This window comes from Malaclemys terrapin, chromosome 12, assembly GCF_027887155.1.
Source record: "Malaclemys terrapin pileata isolate rMalTer1 chromosome 12, rMalTer1.hap1, whole genome shotgun sequence".
Classification (NCBI taxonomy): Eukaryota; Metazoa; Chordata; order Testudines; family Emydidae; genus Malaclemys; species Malaclemys terrapin.
Genome location: NC_071516.1, coordinates 28,988,189 through 29,013,274, shown reverse-complemented (window position 1 = coordinate 29,013,274; position 25,086 = coordinate 28,988,189). Strand labels below are relative to the sequence as shown.

The window sequence follows — 25,086 nt, the reverse complement described above, 5'->3', positions numbered from 1 at the left end:
GCATCTGAAGGTGATTACTGAATTTCCCGACTCATCTCTTTGCATAATCTCATTTTTCCACACATTCTCTTTAACTCCAAGTATCATAATTTATTTCTTGTTTACTCCATAACTAATTTCAGCAGACCAGCTGGGCATGTATTGAACAGAGGAAATACAAGTACTTAGGGAAGGGAGTTTCTGAGGTTTCAGAGAAATTATGCACTCCACCAAAACAAATCAGTAATTGATATGTAATGTTGAATGCTGTCATCTTTTCACTAGAGATGCACTAAAGGCATAAAACATATGTTCTAAATATTTGTTTATACAGCAATCTGGGATAGCCCTAACAGCATATTAAAGCCTATGATGGCCTATCTTGTCTATTTGTGTGTCATAAAAATAAAACAGAACTAAATTCAGCAGTGATCTAATCAGATCTTGCTTTCAGATGTGCAAGGCCCTGAAATAGTCAAGATGCTGGAATCATAAGGACGGTTATTGTGTAACGTTTTGTTTCCTAACGCAACTCGTTTCAGGCCCTCCCTAGTTCTCGAGAGAACAGTTTTTTCACATGAGCACGTCACATATACAAACATCATAAAGTGCCTTTTTAATGCACAGCAAGGCTTTAGCACAGGCACCGTTCATTGTAAACTGTGGACGCTAGTCGTGCCATTTTGACAGATAATTGGAGTCAAGTAGACAGATGGAACTGACACTGCTGTCAGACTTTACAAACCAGAACTGCAATGCAGTGCAACCTGTTTTCCAGGCCAACCTTCCCTTGCTGCAGAGGGAGCTGCTGCACTGCGCCCGGGCTGCCAAGCAAACACCTTCCCAGTACTTGGCCCAGCATGAGCACATCCTACTGAACACAAACACCACGTCCCCAGCCGACTCCTCTGAGCTGCTGCTGGAGGTGAATGGAAATGGGAAGAGACATAGTCCAGACAGGTAAAGGGAACTGCATGTTCAATTCAGTTTTTAAGTAGTGGCCCTGTTCCTGAAGCAGTGAAGTCAAACTGAAACCTAATACCGTTGGAGGATGTTGTTCTTGCCCTGTGTTAAGCCATATGGCCTGTTCAAACTCTCATTCACAGTTAATGACACCTCTAATTCGCTCTCACTTCTGTGTCCAACGTGGCTCCATAAAAATTCTCCAAGAGGATGGTGTGCTTGTTAGGACGCTGCGCCGGGCTTCACACGGTTTTCTTCAGGCACTGATCCGTTATCAAGCAGAGTCTGGCTGAGAGTGCCTCGCTGGCTAGAAGCTAGCATGTCATCTTCAGTCTGGCCTAAAATGCAAGAGGTGGCTGTTCCCTGGGGGAGTGGAGTGCGTAGGGAACAGGAGGCTGTTCTGGAGGAGATACTGGGGGTCAGGGAGGGGTGTGTTTCGGAAGTCTATTTTAAGCTTTGGTCATTGTATTTTGGATAAAGTTTTGTGTGTAATTACATAGGATGTGCCTGGAGTTTAGAGAAGAGCAACTGGAAATAATTTAAATTCACATCCTCTCTTCTCTCCCCCACACCTCCCAATGGCAATGTGTCATGTAGTTGTGTTTTGGGTTTTTTGAAGTGTAATACATTTGTTTTGGCTTTCCAGCTTGTTCCTGCTAAGTGCTGCTGCCCAGAGTCCTGGTTTGAAATCTGTTTCTCTCTCTGGACGGCTGGGTTCATCTCTTTCCCTTTCTGAATATGTTCTTAGTGCTGACAGAAATCTCCCTCTTTTGGCTTGTTTGCAGAAGAGAAGAAAATAGTTTTGAGAGAGACCCGCTCCCGTCGGAGCCGCCGGCTAAGAGAGTGTGCACCATTAGTCCAGCTCCGCGGCACAGCCCTGCCCTGGCTCTACCCCTCATGAATCCTGCTGGACAGTTCCATCCAACCCCACCTCCACTCCAGCACTACACCTTGGAAGACATCGCAACTTCCCACTTGTACAGAGACCCCAGCAAGCTCTTGGAACAGAGGGATATGCGCGACAGACATAGCAATCTCGGTAAGAAAGCCATGGCCCCTTCTCTGTCCCATACGTCATCTTGCCAAATCTGTCATACCAGGGCTCCTATGGAATGGTCCGGTACACCGCCGGGCAGCATACTGAGGAGATCCGCCAATAAAATGCACATTGCCGGAAATGGTTTTCTATAGGCAGATGAACCTGTGGGGAGCGGGGGGGCTGTATCTAAACAACCAGTTGCAGGAGCTCTTTAGAATACCATGTAAGTGGAGCTATTTGCTGTGGTCCTTCTTGCTGTAGGCAATAGAGGGTATGTCCTGCACTGCAATGGGGAGTGTGCCTCCCAGCATGGATACAGACTTGTCTTAACTCTGCACAAGCTACCGCACTGAAGTAGCAGTGTTTACATTGTAGCTTGGGCTAGCCACCAAAGCTTACCCCCAGAAGGTCTGGTGGGCTTGGACTCGGGTGACTAGCTGCAGTGTAGCCATGTTCCCAGAGACCAGTTTCATAGGAAGTATATGCATTTGGGATTAAAGGAAAAAATACTTGCGCAAATCAAGGTTTTTCTCTTTTCCATGCCACTGCTCTTCACTATTGAAACATACATTTTTTCGGTGTAACGAGCCTTATTATCCGCTGGCTGGAGCTACCAGACCACAATTTGAAAGTGTGGTAAAGTCTAATGGAAGAAATCATCCTGTCCAGTCCTAATTTTGGGTGTAATTCATAACAGGTTTAAATGGAGGCTATCAGGATGAGCTCGTGGACCATCGCCTAACAGAGAGAGAGTGGGCTGATGAGTGGAAGCATCTCGATCACGTAAGGAACCTAAAAATAAATAAATAAATAAACACATCCTTTGTGGGCCCAGCAACCAAACCGCCAGCTGCTTCATTTTACATGACTGTGTCATAGGTGATGCCAAATCAGCATTTTCTGAGTGGCCTGTTTTAGTGCGCACTAAAAAGGTTTTAAAACTGCTGCCGAATTTTCCGTAACAAGTCTCTGATCTCCTGTGATAATCTGGGTTTTGGCAAGACGGAGTAAATGTCTTTGTGCTGTGAAGGCAGTCAAAAGGGCGCAGAGCACCCTGTGGTAAGGAAACAGCAGGAGGCAATATATTTTTTCATGGAAACTGCAGTGTAATGTAAAGACCTTGTAATTGCTATTGCTAGTTAAAGAAGAACAAAGACCTTTTTTTTTTTTTTTAGCTGCTGTTGATAATGCAATGTTAAGTAGAGCGGGGGCATTGCTATCTTCTCGGGTCTGTTTGGAAACGAAGGGTTGATTGTGACATGGACAAGTGGCACAAACTTGTGTCTTTGTGACAGCTGTCATCTTGGTTGGCATTGTGGGGATTGAACATGGGACCTCCAGAGCTACTGCAGCTTGAGCAAAAGTTCAGTAGCTGAGTCTGTAACAGACTCAGACCCTCTGTGGGTCAGGCACAGGGGAATCTGTAACATACACTCACGTGTGGGTTACACCTGCACTTTGCAGGCACCAATGTCTGTGAGGACTTACACTTGTTTATGACCTTTAAATAAGCTAATGCCTCTGTGAGCTCAGTTAGTAACCATGGCACCTGCAAAACCAATTGAACCCAATGCTACCACTTTCATGCACGTACAGGTACAAGACTATTTCGAGGGTACATACAAATATTAGCATTTTAACAGGTGTTTTCATCTACAAAGTGCTGACCAAATTGTGGGGTAATTTTGCATGTGCACAAGTGGAGGCTGGACAGAGGCCTAGCTGGAGATTTACCACAAAATACTGTTCGTTCTTCTGATACTAATCCTGGATTCTGGGACTCCATGAAGTCAACGAAAACTATTAACGGCTTTTCAAATTGATCCCTGCATATAACGTAATTGTGATAAAATTGTGTTGAGATGAGAGATGATATCAAAGTTAAAGCATTTCCTAAATCCTGCACGGCTGGGATATAGCTAGTTACTGACAACAGAGATCGTAGAAATCGATTTGCTGCAGAAAAATGCATAATTTGCGTTTTTACAGCGAATCTTTTGGTTTTTACATTTTGTGAAAAAATAAAAACATATGTTAACTATTCACTACATTTTACTGAAAGTACCAGTGTCACTTATTCCAGAAGTTCTCAAACTGGAGATATGTCCATGGGGGTAGGGGAGGGGGGCATAGAGGGGGTATACCCATGGGGTATACCCATGGGGGGGCGTGGAATGTATTCTGGGGCGATGTGAGAAGCTGCTGGCAGCCAGAGAGCAATTCTGTTAATTTATTTTATTATAATGATTGATGACGCTTGTAGGTTTCGAACTTGCTTAAAAATTGTAAATAAAACATTGTGTTCAACTGATAACTTATATATTGTGGTTAGGGAGACTAAAGTTCAGTGTTTCATTTTAATCACAGAAAAACGTGGATTTTTATGTTTGTTTTTTTTTTAATCGGAGAATTTTGCGTTTTTTTTTTTTTATCATGGGAAAACTAGGATCCCTGCTGACAACTGTCTTTTTCCCTAAGGCAAAGTTAATCTAACTGGCTGATGGAGAATCACTGGGTACACACTGCATTCCCCTCTGTTTTCTGTGCAGCTCCAGGTGATGGGAGTTGGATAGAAATTTTGAATACAGTATGCTCTCTATGAACCTTTTCAGGAAGTTTTAGAAATATTAAGAGTGTCAGATTTCAACCCTCTTTCACATGGCTGATGTGAAATAGCCAAAAATTGTGTTGAAATGTCACTTCTGTAAATCAGTGACTTAATTGATTAGAGCTGCAGACCAATAAAGAGAAATTTCTCACGAATTCTGTCCCACACTGTTTCAAAATGGGGCTTTCTACCAAATGCCAGGGGAATGAATAAAAGCTATTTTTGAACAATAATTGTGTGAGAGTAGCTGATATTATTTCTTTTTTCCTGACTCTCTGAGCATATCAAGTACCTGCCAGTGGTTGAAATTGTGCCGATAATTGGTCCAAACAGGGACAGATCCCTAGTCTTATCTGTAGCGATATAGTAAAGAATAAGGAGTCAAATAGGAACCTGCTATCATATATCTGATAATGCTAAAGTAGAACTCATTTAAATAATACTTTAACAAGAAAAATCTCAGCTATTGAGAGAATATTCTGCTTTATTTCACCGGGACTTTGAATGTCTCTGATTTTCCCATTGCCTTCAAATGATTCTACGTTCTTTGGTCTACATAAGCAGGCTAGGCCTGTTGTTGGGAAGTACGCTCTCAATTTGGCATATTCCACTAAGAAACCATTCTCTGCTCTAGAGAACGCCAAAGAAACAGGCATCGGTAACCAGTTCTGAAAATGCACCTTTCCCTCCCCAACAGGCTTTGAATTGCATCATGGAAATGGTGGAGAAGACTAGGCGCTCCATGGCTGTTCTGCGGCGCTGTCAGGAGGCTGACCGGGAGGAGCTCAACTACTGGAAGAGGCGGTGCAGCGAGAGTGCAGAGACAAGGAAGGGAGGGAGTGAATTCATCTCGAGGCAGCACAGTCCTGGGAGCTCTGACTCCATCAGCAGTGGTAAGAGCAGGAGCCAACTGCTGCCACGTTGTTGCAGGGCGGCTTACTGGTCACTTGAGGCTGTGGTTCCACAGCAGCGACCTCCAGATCTGGGGGAGTGTGACAGACCCAGACCAGTGGGGTACAGGAGTCTGGTAGAGGGCAAATATACTGGTCACTGGATGAGTAGTTTTCTGTTCCCTGAGTGACCAGAGCAGGGGCTGCACTAGAGTAATCAGGAACCTGCTAGAACCAGTTAAGGGAGGCAGGCTAATTAGGACACCTGGAACCAATTAAGAAGAAGCTGCTAGAATCAATTAAGGCAGGCTAATCAGGACACCTGGGTTTTAAAAGGAGCTCACTTCAGTTTGTGGTGCGAGTGTGAGGAGCTGGGAGCAAGGAGCTGAGAGTGAGAGGGTGTGCTGCTGGAGGACTGAGGAGCACAAGCATTATCAGACACCAGGAGGAAGGTCCTGTGGTGAGAATAAGGAAGGTGTTTGGAGGAGGCCATGGGGAAGTAGCCCAGGGAGTTGTAGCTGTCATGCAGCTGTTACAGGAGGCACTATAGACAGCTGTAGTCCACAGGGCCCTGGGCTGGAACCCTGAGTAGAAGGCGGGCCTGGGTTCCCCCCAAACCTCTCAATTGACCTGGACTGTGGGTTCTTCCAGAGGGGAAGGTCTCTGGGCTGTTCCCCAACCCACATGGTGAATTTCTGAGGCAAGAAAATCCGCCAATAAGCGCAGAACCCACCAAGATAGAGGAGGAACTTTGTCACAGGGAGATTTAAACCTAGAGGCTTAGAAACAGGGCCCTTTGGTTCATCTAATGTGTTGCATGGCAACATCCGGTTGGATCAAGTGCTCTGAAACTTACATGTATCAGTGAGTGACTGGAGGAAAAATAAGTTGTTCGTACACTCTGAGATTGAAAGGGTTTCTCTAGACTGGCCTTTGCCCTACTTTGAAAGTATCATATAAATCTGAAACTTGAAAACCAAGTTGATGTTGAGTTTCAGGTGCACCCCAAAAATAGTGAATACTTTAAAAAAAAAATATTATTGGGAGCATGGTGAACTTGTAGCTGCCTGTAGTTCTGAAATGACTTAAGCAGCTTCCCCTAAACTTTGCAAAAGTTAAAATTTCTCTATAGAAATTTCTCTTTAGAAATGTTTTGGGGAGAAGAGGACCGAGAATAAAGTGTAGAATGGTTGCAGCCATCATTATAAAATCCGTACTAATTGGCACCATGATATCTCTGAAAGTGCCAAGGAACTGTAGGCTTTGTTTTAGAAGCAGGTTTTCATTAGGAAGAAATCATTGTCATTCAGTCCGTTTAAAGCCATGAAGAAGGTATACTCTATGAACGGCCCCTCTTAATGTATTGGAAGTATAGTCTTTAATGGTGTGCCAGGAATTATTATTCTACTCTGCTCTACTCTACCCTTAAAAATAGCACTGTGCAGTTCTGTGTTTGTCACTCAAATTCCAGATCACGGGCACTTAAATTACAAGTGAAAACATGTGTTGCTTTTTGTTTTCTCTACCTGCCTGCCCTACAGACTTACCTGGGGCTCTGAGAGTCAAGCTGGACTCATTCATTCATTTCTTTGCCATAGGTAATAAAGATTCTGCAGGACAAATGATTCCCTCAGGGACACCTGTGCAGCCCTGTTGCCTTCAGTTGAGTTTTTACAGGTTTAACCGACTAGAACCTAGCAAATAATTCTGTTGACCTGACAAAAGAGACAGAACCCAGCTCCCTCTTTCTTTACTATGTTGATTCTAACTAGAGCAGCAAAGTGGTAAAAAGTCACTGGAGTCAGCAGGTGGTAATGAATACACGCAAGGAGCAGATCTGTTAAGTACAGGGAATACCATTGAATGTAGTTGCTTCTCAGAACACAGCAGCCTTTTAAAACTGCTCAGGACTAAGGTAGCTACAGCACCAAGGTGTTAAAAATTACTTAAAAGAATAGAATCTTGTTGAGTTCTCCCTTAACAGGTTGTAATATCAAGGACTGTAATACCAGTGTTTTTAAGCTAGAGGGTGCAGTTCAATCAAAAACCTCTAAGTCAGTGAAATAGCTGGGGTATACATTGCAGTGTTTTGTAAGAACCTATGGAACAACAAACTCTGATATTTCTGCCCCTTCCATTACCCTTTGACTTAGTTTAGTTTCATTTTTCTGAAGTCATGTGAACCTTTAGAAAAACATATTTTTTTAAAAATATACCAGAAAGGATTGTGTGTAAAAGCCATACTACTGGATTTCTAAAACCTTTCCAATGGAAATATATTTTAAATGGCTGAGATCACATAATATGAAATAGAGATACTGTTTACCAGCATCTGTCACATTTGATCTCCCTGAGCTTGTGTAGTATTGGGCCAGTTGTCTGTACACCTATAGCTTTAAGAGATGCATAGTTTGTATTTCAGTTTTAGTCTGTGAGTTGCCTTTGGGATCTTTGAAAATGAAAAGTGCTGTATTTAATGTAATACATTGTTAGTATAGATTGATCTTCACAATCATTGCACATAACAGATGTTTGATGAGGTATATTTATAAATATAGCCTGTGATTATAAAGTATCAGAAGATGGAAGTGGATTACACTGTGCAATAAATCAAGCAGGACACTAATTAAAAGTTCATTTATCATCTTGCCATTTGATGAATGGTTTTAGCTGCAGAAATCACTTGCTTGGGTTTTAGCTATTAAGCCTATCGTGGTCCCTTGGTGCTTTAGCTAGGTTTATAGGCATTGGCTGCAGGTTCTCATAGCTTTCCTGCAGGGTTTGGAATGGCTGTTTAAGCAAAATAATTCAGGGAGAGGAGACACTGCTGATCTGTCAGTGCATTCCTTGTTTCCACAGATTCCCAGCGGGACTTTAGCAGCAGGTCAGGGACGGGCTATGTTACTGAAGAGATATGGAAAAAAGCTGGTAAGTATTTGTAGATGGTCACTTGACAGAGTTATCACAAGCTTAAGATAAATGCAGATGGGACACAGGGCCAGATGCAAAGTCATGCTTGTAGAAAAGCATCTTGAATGTGCTGTTCCTTTCCTGGCTGGCTGGTTATATGCTGACCTAGATTTGCAAAGATGCATGCACCTGAGCTGAGCACACACTTGATGTGTGTGCGCAGTTTGGGAGTTTGCATGCCACATTCAGTGCACGCCCGGCCCCAGAAGTATAAATACCTGGGGAGTCAAGTTTGGGAAGCTGTTGGAGACGCACTTGGGAAAACGTAGGTCTGAACTTAATGTGCCCAGCGGCAGAGTGTAGAGGTTTGGAGTTAATACATTGGGGAAACAAATCCCATTGAACGTAACCCAGCACCATTTCATCTAAATTAATCTGGGTCCCTCCATTTCTTGGGCCTTCAATCTGCACGGTGTTTTTAGCCCTTTTTTTGCCTACTCTTGACCTACTCCTGCCTGGATTTCCAGTACTCTTGGTTTTCAGTGGCTACAAGCTGATAGGCTAATGACCAGAAGCAGTTGGCATCAGGGCTGATCAGAAGGCTGTGTAGAACCAGATGGTGGATTTAGACTGGGTCCCAGTAGGTAGACTTATCCTAGTAAGCATCATGACAATTGGCACTAAGTAGGCATCCTTGTCTTCGGCCTCAGCAGAGTGGCCATGGATTGACTTGCCTGTGGCTACTGGACTCCCCTCTCTCCCTAGAGGTTGTCTCTTCAGCTTAGGGGTGAGGTTCATTGGCACGAGCCAGTGTTCTTATCTGCTTATTGTCTCATTAGTGAATCCACCCTAACATTGAATAGTGCTGCCAATGAGGATTTTCCTTCCCAGTCTCACTCAGTCATCTTTGTCCGAGGCTTGTTTTGCCTGCGAGGCTGGTTGATGAGGCTGTTGTTTTCTTCCAGAAGAAGCCGTGAATGAGGTGAAGCGCCAGGCCATGTCTGAGGTGCAGAAAGCTGTGGCTGAGGCAGAGCAGAAGGCATTTGAAATGATTGCATCCGAGAGGGCCCGCATGGAACAAACCATTGCAGACGCAAAGCGCCAAGCTACTGAGGATGCCTTCCTCATAATTAATGAGCAGGAAGAGTCTACAGAGGTAAGAACCCAGGGCCGTATCCCTGCAGCTGGGCTGGGAGAACGATGGGCAGCAGTGTTCTAGGATGAGATATGGTGCCCAGTTCACGTTGACTTGCAGTGGACGTTGGGCTCTGAACTCCCGTTTTGTTTTGTTTGACAGCGGGATCAGTTTAGAAATGATTCCACTGGGCATGCTGTGAAACCTGTGTAAGAGGCTACCTCGTGTACGTGAAAATCGTGTTGAAGGGCCAGTGTGCATGGGGATCCTGACTCGGAGCAGTGCCACAGTAGCTACACTAGATTTATCCCAGTACGAGAGGAAAATCAGAGCTGCTGAATACAGTTCTGTTCCACTTTCCTTTGAGTACAGCCACTCTTTAGCAAGTGGTTTTGTAGCAGGCCCTGGAGAGATTTAAAAAAAAAAAGTTGCCTTGTTTTTCTTAATGACTTTATAATAATAATAATAATAATAATTAATACCTAGCTCTTATCTAGTGCTTTTCATCCGTAGTTCTCAAAGCACTTCACAAAGGAGATCAGGATTGTTACTAGGGTGACTAGATGTTCCAATTTTATCAGGACTGTCCTGATATTAGGGGCTTTGTGTTACATAGCGCACACGCGCACGCACACACGCGCACGCACACACACACACACACACACTCTGTCCCTTATGTTTCATACTAACTGATCACCCTGATCATTACCCACATTTTACAGATGGGGAAACAAAACCACTGAGAGGGGAAGTGACTTGTCCATTGCCACACAGTAGACTGGTGGCGGAGCCAGGAATAGAACCCATATTTCCTGAGTCCCAGCCCTAGTACCCTACCCACTAGGCCACACTGCTGCCCGAAACACAAGCAACATCCTAGTTTGATTCTGCACTTAATTCCAGATGGGCATTCAGAAACTTACATAGCTCATTATATAGCAGTCTGTAAGTGTGTGTTCATCTGTGCAGACCAGCATGGTGAATATCATCTTGGATATTGGGGTTTGTGTTGTCTTACAAAACACGTGCTGCATAACAGATTCATTGTGAGATAAACACTTAACTGCACTCCACATATAGCCCCAGTATTTTTCTCATTAGTGAAAACTCGTAAAGCTTAGTGGAGCCTGAACAATCTTGAGCACGTCAGTGCAAAATTTTACTTTGATCCTTCCAGGACTAAAAACCCCCCACAAAATATACCCAACAGGGTATTTGCATGTTTTCTAGACAGTGATGTTTGCTTCCTTCATAATTAGTGGGCACTGACAGGTAAGGATTGATTTTATGAAAATGAAGTATAACCTTCCTCATTAATAATGCCTAACATTATTACAGTGGAAATTTAGTTTATTTACCTTTTCAATTCCCCTCATCTTGAGCAAAGAAAATAGCTTGGTCCATTCTTTCTTTTTCTCACAATGCTTCTACAATAGATTCGATCTTAATATTGGGGAATATTTAAATATAGTGCTAACACTGTTTTCACTAGTCTCTCTCCATCACTGGCAACAACTCTGCTATCCTCTCCATCATTCAGTGACTCAGCTTTGGGGTTATCTTGGACTCCTCTCTCTTTCTGGCCTTGTCACCTCCAGGCTCTTGCCAAATGACATTCCCCTATTTTCCCCCTGATGCTGATTTACTTCCCCTCATTAATGGCCCCTTGAAGTGTGTTGTGCATGGGGGAGTACGGTCAGGGGGTTCTGTATGCACCTGTATGGAGCTAATTTAGAGGGGAAACTAATTTAACAGATGGAGAATAAAGGGGAAATCCCAAAGACACTTGGGGTTTTTTTTTAAGAGGCATCTTAAGATTCTCAGCACTAACCTAAGAATATAAGAATGCCCATACTGGATCAGACCAATGGTCCATGTAGCCCAATCTCCTGTCTCTGACAGTGGCCAGTGCCAGAGCTACAGTGGGAATGTACAGAATGTTGCAATTTTAGAGAGATCCACTCCTGTTTTCCCCTCCCAACTTCTGGTAGAGGTTTAGGGTCACTTAGAGCATGGGGTTGCATCTCTGACCATTTTGGCTAATAGCAGTTGATATACCTATCTCCCATGAGTTTATCTAGTTCTTTTTTGAACCCAGTTATATTTTTGGTCTTCACAACATCCCCTGGCAATGAGTTCCATAGATTTGTTGTGTGAAAAAGTTCTTCCTCTTGTTAGTATTAAATTTGCTATTAATTTCATTCATCAGGGTGACTCCTGGTTTTTGTATTGTGTGAAAGGGTAAATAACACTTCTCTATTCACTTTTTCCACACCATTTGTGATTTTGTAGACCTCTGTCATATCCTCCTTGCCACTTTCCTAGCTCTAAGTTCAACAGCCATAATCTTTTTGTCTCCTTGTGTCAAAGCCGTTCTATACCCTTCATCATCTTTGTTGCCTTTCTCTGAACCTTTTCCAGTTCCCCCATGTCCTTTTTGAGATGGGGTGACTGAAACTAGACACACTATTCAAGATGTGGGCACACTGTGGATTTTATACAATGTCATTATATTTTCTGTCTTATTTTCCATCCCTTTCCTAATAGTTCCTAACATTTTGTTAGCTTTTTTGACTGCTCCTGCTCCTTGAGCTGAAGGGTTCAGAGAACTATTCCCCAGTGACTCCTAGATCTTTCTTGAGTGGCAACAGCTAATTTAGAAGCCAGCACTTGACTGTGCATCTCAAGAACTGAAGTGGGCGTGTGATGAGAAGAAGGGTGGTTGTGTTTTTTTAATGAATACAGGGTCATTTGCAAAGTGATGTCTGAAAGACTAGTAGCAAGTATAAACTGCTCCGTTGCACTCGGAGAGTCAGAAGGAAAGAAGCTGTGCTCCTGTCTTACTCACTTGTTAAGGTTATGAAATATTACTGCTCAAATTAATAAAAGTAAGATTCCTATAGCTCTTGTTATTCCAAAGGCTCCCAAAGCACTTTGCAAACTCTGGAATGAACATGTGTGCGCTGATCTGCCTTTGTTTTTTTCCTACCCTTGTTCGCCCCGCCACAGCTGCATTTCTGGAGCATCGCTGTGTGGGTGTTTCTGGTTTGTTTTGGAGCTGTAGTTTCTGGGCGAGGGTCTGGTGAGCACATGGAGTTTGTTTGGTTGTGAATTGTGGAGGCCAACAAATAGCCCCCTTGCTCTCATTGTTTGGCGGGTTTCTGTGGTACCATGACTGTCTGAGTCTGGGAGGGAATGAGAGAAACAAGATAGGTGATGTAATAGTTTTTATTGGACCAACTTCTGGGAGGAAATAGCATTGCCCTCCCCATCTCCTTGTTCAGGTCTCGGGCATCAAGGAACAAGAGTTCCCATTCCAAAGCACAGAAACGCTGGTCTCTCTTGTGATTATGGCGTCTTCCATTGGTGTCGATGGAATATGGCTCCGCATGGGTTGGTTATGTGGTTTGTGAGGATACTGAGTTAGCCTGGAAGAGGCCTGTTCGGGCAACTCTCCATAGGGAGGCAAGCCTCACAGATGGCACCAGCCACCTCATTCTAGGATCATGCAGAAAATCCTCATGGTCCCACTGAAAAATATTGATGTTTCCCAAACTGGACAAGGTAACTCAGATTCCTCCTCCGGGAGTGTCTCAGTAATGTCCAATCTGCTGTGAATAAAGCCATCACTACTTCATGGAGGGTCACACAATTCTACCGATCGCTGAGCCATGATTGGATGGTACTGCATGCCCAGTTCTGACACAGCTGGCTCCAGCCGGTACGCAGGCATCCTTCAGGATGAAAGGAGCTATATATTTATTACATATTATTATGACTGGGGACAAAAAGAAATTGAATATAGTTATCTATTTCTTGGCTAAACATCTAAGGAGAGGGTGTAGCAGTCACTAAGGATTGAAGGATGCTGGTATCAAGGAGCGGGAGGAATTGGTTAGCATGATACAGAAGTTATGAGATAAAATTAAGTAAAGGAATGATTTTTAGGCTAAATATCAGGCCAAACTTTTAGCTAGCAAGATCTGTTTGCGTGATGCTGTGTTCACCCAAGGGAAATGATGGAAGCACCACCATGTGATACAGTTAAAACTGGATTCCTGAAACGGCATTGGAGCATAGAGCCGCAGGAAAACCCTGGACTGTCCAGCCACTAGATCTTTTTGTCACTAACCTCTGTGATTCTTCTGTGGAATGCATTATTCTTCAGACACCACATTAAGAAGCTGTGTCATTATTCCAGCGTATCCTGTAATCCATAAAATATGGCTAGAAGCAAACTGTTTTTTAGGCAGGAGTGTCCGTAGCTATCAAGCTGTGACTTAATTTCTCAGGCTTCACATGCCAGTGGAGTATTTTTCCACATTCTTCTTCTGAAAGAGATTGACTGCTCTCCTGTGTGTGTTGACTCTACCAATCAACTGAGTTAGGCTCTTTGCTACAAGCCAGTAAATTATTGCCAGGAGCAAATGGTTTTCGGTGCAGAACTGCTGAGCTGTGAGAGCTGCTAACACGCATCTTGCCGAGCTTCACAGCAAGAGCGACGCACCACCAGAGAAACTCTCAAGGCAGCTTCCCTTTCCTGCTCTCTTAGCAGCTTTTTGTTGGCATTGCAGAAGCGCGGTGGTTCGTGAAATACGTCTTGTGGGGTGGGAGTAAGGGGGTACATGTGGAATCTGGGGAAAGCTGTTTTTTCACAGCAGACGTTGCTCTCCCAGTATGTTTTTGCTGCAGAAAGCTAATCCTCCAATTCCGCTTCTGTGACCAACTGCAGTCACAGCTCCCGGTTTTGGCCTTTTGCCCTTGTGTCCTTACAAACCAGTCACATGGTGTAAGCCCACCAGCCGACACATTTTCCAGCGTCCAGCTTCCAGATTGAATCTCACCCCCTGGGAACAGTTTCACGTGGCAGATGAGCTTTTAAATTAGCTTTTTCTTTTCCACATTAGTCCATTGAAACCTCTTGTGCAGATAAGCAGGGTCACAGGCAAATGTTGACTCCATAGTAATGTTGTAATCTCTGTGAAGAGCCTTTAGATAGTAAAATAGAGCTGCTTAAAACAGGAAATGAAAAGAAGGTGTAGCAGCATCTGTGCTTGTGGGCCTGCACTTGGGGTATGCTGTCAGTTGGGTAGAGTCTGGCAGGTTCTAGTTCTAGCACAGAGGCGTGGTCTGTTCCTGGGCTAAAATGTGTGTGAAATGGCTGGAAGTGGTGGATTTTTTTACATTTTATTTCTTCTGGGACAAAGCAGTGCGTGCAATAGGGTGACCAGACAGCAAGCCTGAAAAATCGGGACAGGGGGTGGGGGGTAATAGGAGCCTATGTAAGAAAAAGACCCAAAAATCAGGCCTGTCCCTATAAAATCGGGACATCTGGTCACCCTAGCCTGCAAATCCTGCAAATGCCGAGTAAGCCCTGTCTTGCTGCCCTCCGAACTATATAAACGTCCTCTGGAAATATATTTTTAAGTCAAGTGTTTTCTGTCTTGCAGAGCTGTTGGAATTGCGGTCGCAAAGCCAGTGAGACGTGCAGCGGATGCAACATTGCCCGGTACTGTGGCTCTTTCTGCCAGCACAAAGACTGGGAGCGACATCATCGGATCTGCGGACAAGGATTACACAACCAGGCCAAGCCGCTTTCCCTGCCAGCAGGGCGACTGGCAGCAGCCACCGCCAAGTCAGCCGATGGGGTTCCAAGCCCCGCCCTAGAGAAGACCTCTGCAACGACCTCTCGATCCTCTACCCCAGCTTCCGTGACAGCAATAGACACTAATGGACTCTAAATCTTTCCATTCAGTTCAATATGTTTTACACATTTTCCTGTTTTTAATCCTAAAAAACACACACGCTCCACAGAAGGTTGTCAAAACTCCACCGGCTACTCTAGAGCCCTGACGCTCCAGCTAATCTTTGTGAGGCTTTTTCCATTTCATTATAATCCATCAGCAGTTAAGAACCACATGCCAGCCTTGCCAATGGGACCTCAACGCTGTTCGCTTTTAAGTCTTGGCGCCAGAGAGCACGTCACCTGGACCTTCAGGACTATGGCCTCTTCCGCTTTGTTTTAATTGAACTTCTTTGGGAAGGAGTTCCCGTGTCCTGCCTTGACGTGTAAGAGAATCCAGGCAAGCAGCACGCGGTATCCAAGGATGAAGTGTGGTGTTCTCCTTTCTGCTGGATGGCCAGGCTGCCCGAACAGCCTCCCCATACAACTCGCTGCTCCTCCTCTTTCATCAGATACATATTTTTCTTCTTCCCAGATGGCTCTGTACTTCTTAACTCTCTGCAATGAACTGTCCACCTGAACTGATTTTCCTCAGTGGGAGAACTTCTCATTCTCCAGGGTAATGAGAAATAAGCAGTTTCTTGGTTACAGATGTCTGCTTTTCCCCAGGTCTCAGCTGGGTAGTGACTCACGAGGATTACAGGGGTTGGGCATTCCCTGGAGGAGAGGAGAATTGTGTTCTGTTGAGGAGGGAAGCTAAACAAATCTCCGTGCTGAGAGGGAACAGTTGATCTTTTTTATATGGCCCATTTTTAATCCTCTTCTCTAACTGGACAGTCCATTGTTTATCAATCAGCTTGGTTAGGAGCCTCCACTCTCCTTGTGTGCTGAATATTTCAGACCAAATCTCGACCTGTCATCATGGCCCGTTGCCCCAGAGGCTGGGTTGGGTTACTTTGCTGTGCAGGAAAGATTTTTCCACTGCATGGAAACTGTTAGTTTTAGATTTGTTGACTTTGTTTTTAATCTCCTCCACACGATTGCAATGGATCATTTACAGCCTGTTCTTTCCAAGCATGTTGGTGCAATGATTTAAAAAAAAAAAGTTTCACAATTTTGCAACTGTCAATTTTTTATAACGTCCAAGCCTAAATGGGATTACCAGAGCTCTGTTGTGTGCTGAACTCTTGGTCCCAGACCTATGTTCCATGCAGAGAAGGGCAACCCTATCCAAGCACCTGGTTGCGCTGCTCTAGTTGACAAAATTCACTAGCAGTGCATTTATAAACCAATGTATATCACCTTGTCCATCATTTAAAGCCTGGTCTAGAGATGGCTGCTCAGAAGGGTGCAATCTGGTTGGGTTGTGGCATGCTGAACTGGCTGTTAATAGGCTGGTTGGGCCTGAAGGCGATGTTTTAATCTGGTTGGGGGTGGGGGGGGAAGATTGGTTTGATGCATGGAGAGAAGAAGAGTTTGCCTAGAAGAACTTATTTTATGAGTCCCTTAAAAACTTGTTACATGTGCAGCTAATGCAACAGGAATCGGCGCATGTTCGCTTTGGGAGTCCCACTGACTTCTCATGCTGCACATGAATAAGGGCTAGAGTATTAACCCTTCATTGAGGTTTTGTTTCCGAGACTCTGTTGTCCTTCTGTGATCTTTGGATTGGAGCCAAACAAGACAAATAATTCCTAAATTATATTTGGTCACTGTTTAAAATGGCAGCTGATAATGGAGATGTAATTTACTATTCCTCGGGCTAGCCATGGGAACAGGTGTGCTGTCGACTGGATGTTGTTGATATGCCATGGTAATAAGAGCAGGTTAGCTCATTGCTTGTGCTGTGGTCCTTAGGGAGTGTAATTTGGAAGCTACAGTCTCCAGTAATGAAGTGGTTAACTCGCATGTCTTAATAGTTTTCGCTCACAGGCAAAAATCTTCTCATTGCTGAAATTCCGTATTAAGAATCACTAGTTTTTGCCCTGCGAGAGATGGTTACTACCACAGTTCGGAGCCTGGACTCAGTCCTGGCCTGTAGATAGAGATTGCAGGTAGATGAAAGAGCTGCTTCTCTGGTATAGACTCTTCTGCTTCTTAAAGGAAGAACAGCTCGGGATTGCCGCGTGCAAGGATAATTGTTGGCAGTATTCCTTACGTGTCTGAAGTCCTTCTCCATGGATATGTGCATACCTGCCTCAAGTACAAGAGCTGGGGCCATCTCGGGGGGTGAGGCTGTTCCATAGCCATCTATATTCACCTCAGAGAACAGCTGATGCCTCCTGGATAGTGGAAACCTATTTGCAAACAATTCCTATCCTGTGTAAGATTCTCATCTCTGTTCCCTTCATTTGCTATTGCTATCAGGATATTTCTGCAGAAACAGCGTCTCAGGTGTGAAATCCCTCCAAAGTCCTGTTCTTCTCTTAAACTATCAGACCTTTCCAGTGAAGATCCAGCACCCATCAGCATTGTACTGGGTTGAGAAGGACCAGAGAGAAGCCACAGAGTATGTGGTTTTCATGAAAATATCCTTTGTATTAGAGGACGGGATTCTGCAGTCCTTACTCAGTCAATGCGCCCAATGGAAGGTTTGATTAAGGACCCTCTTGGTACAGTGGTAACCCTGAAAACTTTTTCAGTTGCCTCCGGTAACTAAATTACATTGCCTCAATGTTCGTAGTATCCTCTGTATTTAGCTACAAATACTGAAGTGATACTAGTTAGTTGTCTAAGGGCAATCCCTAAGATCAGACCCCAAAAAGGATGAGAGCAATACAGTGCTCTAAGGAATTATTTGTAAATAGACCGTCTTCCATAGTTTTCATGCAACTTCAGTGGCTCTCTATGTATTAAAATAAAAATTAACCCCAATGTAAATAAATGAAATACTAACAGCCATGATTAGAATGATTTTTTTTTTTAAACCTGGAATGATAAATGTGAAATTCTGGTATGGGAAGACTTGTTGGATTGAGTTTTCTATATTTTTTTGTCATTTAATTCTGTAATAGGAATTTACTTAATTCCTGTGCATAACTTATTTAATGTACTGTATAAAGGAACCCAAACTGTTACAGATGTATTTAGTTTGTTCTACTCAAAGTAGTCAATAAAAAGACTATATTCATCTTACCACTCCTCCTTCATCTCTCAAAGGGAATAGCATTCTATCATGATACATGCAACAGGCTTGGATTCCTTGAGGTTTCTGTTGGAACAGTGCCACACTATCATGACTGATAAGGGTTGTGGGAAATGACAGCAGTATGTCCACTTCAAAGCTGAGAAACCAAGGCAGCCATGCCAATCTTCTGGCACATCCATGGAGCCCAAAATGAATCCCCAAAGTCAACTACAAATGCAGAATTCCAACCTGAGTCATGCACAGAGGTTTTTTAAAAGTGGTTTAATTTTGGTACTCAGGCCAAGATGTTTATCTCAAAGGATATTCTCTAGCCCAAATTCCAGTGATCGATAGATCTATAAACATTTCATAATATTCTCCCCCCCCCCCCCCCCCCGATTTACTGGCATATTCAACCTGCTGAAGTCTCAGTGTTGAGGGGGAGCAACTAACATTTAGAGACAAAAATCACTGCTTAAAGCTTGGCACAAATTGGGATTGGTTTCTCTGGGACAAATAACATTTTCAGTCACTTCAGTTTCACAGTCTGACATTTCTCTTTTAAGTAATTAGCAGAAAGCGAGGATGCCAGATTTCTGCTGGGATGGAGGTCCATTGTTACCCAAAAGAAGGGAGTGGCAAGTCGCTTCATCTTGCTGAGCCTCAGTTCCTCACCTTTGACTGCAGTGAGATGCTGCAGAGAGCTTTGCAAAGAGGTGCTTCATTGGGATGATTCTTGCTTTGGGTGCAAGAGTTCCTGGGTTTAAATCCCAGATGAGCCCAGTTAACCACTGGAACAATTTACCAAGGTGTGTGGTGGATTCTCCATCACTTTTTCAATCAAGATTGGATGTTTTTCTAAAAGCTCTGCTCTGTGAATTATTTGGGGCTGTTCTCTGGCCTGTGCTATACAGGAGGTCAGTAGATGATCACAATGGTCCCTTCTGGCCTCGGAATCTGTGACTTTTGCTTGTATGTGGCATCTTCTTTTCTCCCACAGTTTGACTGCCTTGTTTATTTAGAATATAGACCCTTGAGGGCAAGGAATGTCTCTTGCTGTGTATGTATAGTGCTTTGCATGCTGGAGCACTGATGTTGGTTGGGACGTCTAGAAGATACTGTAAATAATTACAATAAGTACCTGCATTTCAGAATGGGATGTGGTTGCAAGGTGATGAATTATTTACCTGAAATGTCCCTACATTACATTCTTTTGCAGTCAGAAAACCTGGTCCCCATGGACTACTGCATATGGAGTACATTGCTCCTGAAATGTGATTGTCTCTGGGGTGGAACACATCTAACAGTGCACCCCTAATGATGGTGTGCTGCTGTTTAGGACAGGAACTTCTCTCTCCTATAATATCAGATAGGATTTGGGAGGCCACAATCATCACCTTTGCATGCTCTCCGTCTTGGCACATGTTCCAGCCATGGCTGAGGCTCAGGCTGGAGGAGATTTGGATAGTTGTCTGCTGTTCTTACATGCTGCATAATCCCAGGATTTCAGCCTCCAGGGCTCTGTCGGGCAATTTTTACAAACACTTAATTCATTTGTTTAAATGAAATTCTAAACATGGAGAAAAACATGCATTTGTATTTGGCAGCCAGTGTTTTACCCTGCTGGGCGGACGGCATTTTAATGCATTATTCACAACGGTAAAATCTTAGACCATAATTTGCTCTAATCACAGATTCTCACTGTGAATTTGCATCTATTCTTGGATTAAGTCTGAACATTAAGCTGTTGCGTTGTCTAGAACGAGTGCAGTGCTCGTTCCTGCTATAGTCTCACTCGCTTCCTGTCTCTATAATTGTGAGGCAACCCAAATTGTCCAAAGAGCAAATAAGCCTGCTCTCCAACAGGAAACCTTTGGCCAGCCTGTTGTACCTCCTCTCACCATAGCATGTGGTCCATGATCCACATTTCTTCTATGCATTCAGCAGAAAGGTGCTGGCTACTGCTGTGAATGGTTCTTCTGCGAGTCTTGCTCGTGTCCATTCCATGCTAGGCGCGTGTGCACCATTGCTGGAGATTTTTCCCTTAGTAGTATCCACTGGGCAGGCTCTAACACCCTCTGGACCATCGGCTTATGCGCTGGTATAAGGTGCACTGCTGGCCCCGCACCATCTCAATTACTTACCACCTATGAGGGTTGCTGGAACACCCCTTCTTCCTTCGTCAGGGCTTCTTCCTAGTGGCTTTTGGACTTTTTCTACGTTTGCAGTTATCAGAGTGTAGTGTATAGTTAGCATAAATAGTTCCTATCGTAGAGGGACTTTGTCCCAGGGGCTGGGCATCCCCTGGGCTCTGGGCTTCAAGCCTTGTGCCTCCTGTGGCGTGCCTGTGCCTGTGAATAACCTGCACTTCAGCTGCTTAAAGTGCCTGGGCAAAACTCACTTGAAGCGCAAGTGCCAGATCTGTTGGGACTTTAGACTGTGCACCAAAAAAGACAGGGATGTCAGGCTGACGGCTATCCTCATGCAAGCCGCTCTCAGACTTGTCTCAGAGCCAAACCTATTAGGCCAGGGTCTCTTGGGGGGGGAGGGATAGTTCAGTGGTTTGAGCATTGGCCTGCTAAACCCAGGGTTGTGAGTTCAATCCTTGAGGGGGCAATTTGGGGATTTAGTTGGGGATTGGTCCTGCTTTGAGCAGGAGGTTGGACTAGATGACCTCCTGAGGGCCCTTCCAACCCTGATATTCTATGATTATGTGATGCCAAAAACCCATCATCAGTACCCACCCTATGCTCCACTGAGCTTCAATGCTGGACCTCTGGCTCCTGGCCAGCAGCTCGCCACGCGGAGAGATCCCTCGCTAAGTTCTGAAAGTGGTCTGGCTGGATATTCAGTTTGTTCATTGCTGGCAAACTTTATCACAACACCAAAGCTTTTGGCAACCACATGATCACTGGCCATGTAGCAGCATTCCTTGGTAAACACGCTTGTAATTTGTTGGTCTTCCATCCTAATATGTCCATACCAAGAAAACTGCCCAAACCAAACCAGTGCTGATGGAAGTAGTTACAAGGTTCTGCTACAAATATCGTCAGTGCTGAGTGTGTCCTTCCACTTGATACGGAGCAGCTGACAAAGACTATGAGAATCGAAAATGTCAATCAGCCACTCTTCAGCCTTTCTCAGTGCCCATGTTTCATTGCCATGCAATAAAGAGAGTTGGCATAATTGTGGTTCTGTAGATCTGCAGCTTTGTAGCAAGCCTGATGTCACAGCATCTTCAGAGGCTGCTAAAGGACTGGAAACATGGCAGCCGCTGCTGCTATCTGATCATCCACATCTTTGGAGACTCCTCCAGTGCAGAATAACACTCACGTAATAAAAGGTTGAGTTGGATCCATTTCTACAGGGAACTTCTTGACTCCCTGCAAATATAATTCACTCCATTTGCCCACCCTCCTACTTACAAGTGTGAAAGTTACACTGGCCTCCTGCCTGTCAGATTTCAAGCTACAGAGGTGCAAACCTGGCCAGTTCTGGCATGGGCTCCTACCTTAATTCTCATCTGCCTGCAGGCTTCCTCTATTCCACCTAACCCAAGTCCTGCCATCCCTAGGGCTTAAAGACCAGTTCAGTCTCCTTTACATGTTTGGTCCTTGGTCTCTCCAGACACACCCCAAGGATGACAGATGCAATGGTGGCTTGGTAAGGTGCCTGCTAGGTGTTGGGTTCAGTTCACAGACTGCCATCAGTGTGATGTTGTTTGGGACCAGAACTGCACGCTTGCTTACCCAGACCTGCAGAAGAGTTTTGTGTGGCTTGAAAACTGGTCTCTTTCACCATCAGGGGTTGGTCCAATAAAAGACATCACCTCGCCCACCTTGTGTCCCTAATTAGCATAAGCATGTTAGCTAGCCCTGCAATTATGCACCGCTCTGAATATATGGCCCTAAATAGCTCCTGAGCTGGGCCTGATTGGACCAGCATCCATCTCCCCTTCTTAATCCCTGGATCTAGCCAGTATCATAAAGATTTCCTAGCAGCAATTGTACTCGGACTATAACTGCCTTTTATCTTGCTTGTTATCCTACCTCCTTTTGACTGGGCCCATAGAAATCCCATTGCAGGTTGTTGTTGGCCTTAGCCCCACCAGCAGGGAAAGGATGGTTTGGGCACTGGATTGGGGCACAGGAGTTCTGGGTTCCATTCCTGACCCTGATGCCAACTTCCTGGTGACCTAGGGAAAGTTACTTAACTGCTCTGTGCCTCAGTTTCCATAGACAGAATGGGAAGAATATTGCTTTTTTTGTCTGTCTTGCTTATTTAGATTGTAAGCTCTCTGGGGCAGAAACTGCCTTTTTGTCTGTGTTGTGTGTGTGTGTGTGTGTGTGTGTGTGTGTGTGTGTGTGTGTACAGTACCACTCAGGGCATCAAGGCAGTACAGTAAGGATTGTACAGCGGTTAGGGTGGCAGTAGATGTGGGAGACCTGGGTTCAGATCTGTCACAGACTGTGTATGACTTCTGGCCTGGGCCTCAGTTCTCCATCTGTACAATGGGGGTCAGTGCACTTCCCTACCTCAAGGGGGTGCTGTGGGGTAAAATCATTAAAGATTCATAGATTGAGGCCAGAAACATCCACTCTGGCCCCTAGCCTGACCTCTTGTATAACACAGCCCAGAGACCATCCTGAGATAACTCCTGTGTGAGGTGCGCCGTGTCAGCACCTTAGATAGAAAATACAAGTAATTCACAATAAGAATAAGGACTACGGCTCAGTGATGGCCCCACCAGCTGTTTCTGAGGCAAATATATCATTAGAAATAATGTGTATAATACGTGTTGAGAGAGCCAGGGTGGCAGTTGGTTCAAACAAGTTCTGCATGTTCATTACCAAGCCGGTCTCTTGAGTAATCCCAGACCTTTGTTAATGGTATGTGTTGTGTACGCCATTCGTCAAAGCAGCCGTTCTGCTCTCTGTTTTAATGAGGCTGCCTGCTTTCCAGAGTGAAACCCTGGGGAGTTGAAGTTCTCGAATACAGCAGCTTATGTAGAGGGAAAGTTTTTTAATTTTGGAAAGTACCCGTAATTAATGCAGTCGAGTCATTGCTCCGGCCTCTTGGAGCTCCTTCCATTTGATACGGCACTTCTGCAGGTGATTGCAGACAACAAGATCAACAGTGACTGCCTTGAATTTTCAGCCCTTCCCTTTCCTTCCCTCCTCTCTGCTCAGAAAGCCGCTAGTGCCCGATTGCTCCCCGGAGCTTCATTCAGCCAAACCTGGAAGGCTCCACTCTCTGTTGGCCAAGGCCCCGCTCATTACCTTCTTTTGGACAAACAATATACAGCCCTTCCAGCGATCTGCGCCTCAGGGCGACAGCCTGCTAGACAAATTGTGACAATGGTGCCTGGGTTGCTGAAGCAGTGAAGGGGAGAGATGATTGGAGGGGTGTGAGTCTGTCACTTCCTCACGGAGTCAGATTAGTGTCAATGTGAGCTTTTTACTGCCTGCACACCAGCATTACCAGGTGCTGTCTGGACACTACAGGTCACAAGACAGTGGCGGACATTAGCTGTGGAGAATTGTTTGAATACAGTATGAATTTCGCTTTGCCAGTTCAAACCTGCCTCCGGCACCCTTAAAATGCCATTGCTTGAGTATCCGCCCAAACCAACTCCACACTGTGCCGTAGATGGGGATGTAAAATTCTCAGTGGGCACAATATGGATTAGTGACATATGTTAGCCAATCAGGGAACAGAACCAGTGCCACATGACAGGAATTCTGGATGTCCACATGGAACTGTTCACAGATGGCCTGCAGAGGAAGACTCGCTGGCTGAAGAAATTTGCAGATAATTTTGGATAATGGCTATTTCCAGGACTTGACAATTTGTTTATGAGCAATTGTCCAGCAGCAAAGTAGGGGAAGTTCCTGGGACAAATGATTAGTTGTGCAGTGTAGCTCTAACAAATATCAAGCAAGATTAGACAGGTAGAAGTGGGGTAAAATTTTAACCCTCAAGGGAGCTGCTGTCTCATATCATTGTCAGGGTTTTGTTTTTTCTAATTAATGTTTATCGTGTAGGTGTGACTAGAGATCAGCCAGGCTGGCCCCCACTGTCCCAGGCACTGCATAAACATAGAGGAGGACAGTCCCTGTCCCAAGGAGCTTACAGTGTAGAGGACAAGACCTAGGAGCTGGATGAGACAGACAAGGGGGCACAGCGGGGCTCATGGGGCAATAAAATAGGGTGTGAGCAATTCTTAGCCAGGCAGGGCAATGTTCACAGGTCACCCTTGTCTGCTGTGGGTCCACACAGTACTTCAGCAGGGATGGAGTTAATGTTTAATGCACAACTCTAGAGGCTGTCGTCATCTCCCAGCTGGGCTCAGAACACAGCTCATACAAAGCACCTGGGTTTCCCCACTTGCATTATAGCCCAGCACTGCTGAGGTGACAGCCGTGGGGCAATCCTGACAGCAAATGTGTCTCCTCCTTCCCTCCATCTAGCAGCACGCACTCCCCAATCACTGCAAATCCCAGGGTCTGAAGCCTGCTGTCTCCTATTCTCCCAACCTGCCAGATTTGGACTGGATCTGTATAAAGCATCAGCGTCCCTAACTCCCATGCACATTACAGCCTCTGAAGTGACAATCACTTAATATCAACATAATTAGGTAAATAATCTTGAATCAGCTGCTGGAAGATTGGTCCCCTGGTGCACAAAGGGATGGGACTGAGCGTGTGAGTTTTCCTACAGGGGTTTTGCATTTCCATTTGCCTCATTTCCTG

At 44.7% G+C, this 25,086-nt stretch overlaps 1 protein-coding gene across 3 annotated transcripts in view; it reads left to right on the top strand.

Annotated features, from left to right (window-relative positions):
- Window positions 1-18,342, top strand: part of CBFA2T2 (CBFA2/RUNX1 partner transcriptional co-repressor 2) — a 91,728-nt gene extending 73,386 nt beyond the window's left edge. For 2 of the 3 annotated variants that reach the window (XM_054045768.1, XM_054045770.1), the window contains exons 5-11: window positions 758-939; window positions 1,728-1,981; window positions 2,679-2,764; window positions 5,287-5,482; window positions 8,339-8,407; window positions 9,355-9,545; window positions 14,975-18,342. In XM_054045768.1, coding sequence (XP_053901743.1) covers window positions 758-939; window positions 1,728-1,981; window positions 2,679-2,764; window positions 5,287-5,482; window positions 8,339-8,407; window positions 9,355-9,545; window positions 14,975-15,265 — 1,269 coding nt within the window. In that variant the 3' untranslated portion in view covers window positions 15,266-18,342. The remainder of the gene's footprint in view (window positions 1-757; window positions 940-1,727; window positions 1,982-2,678; window positions 2,765-5,286; window positions 5,483-8,338; window positions 8,408-9,354; window positions 9,546-14,974) is intronic. The other variant, XM_054045769.1, reaches the window with a different exon arrangement.
- The last annotated feature ends 6,744 nt before the right edge of the window (window positions 18,343-25,086 follow it).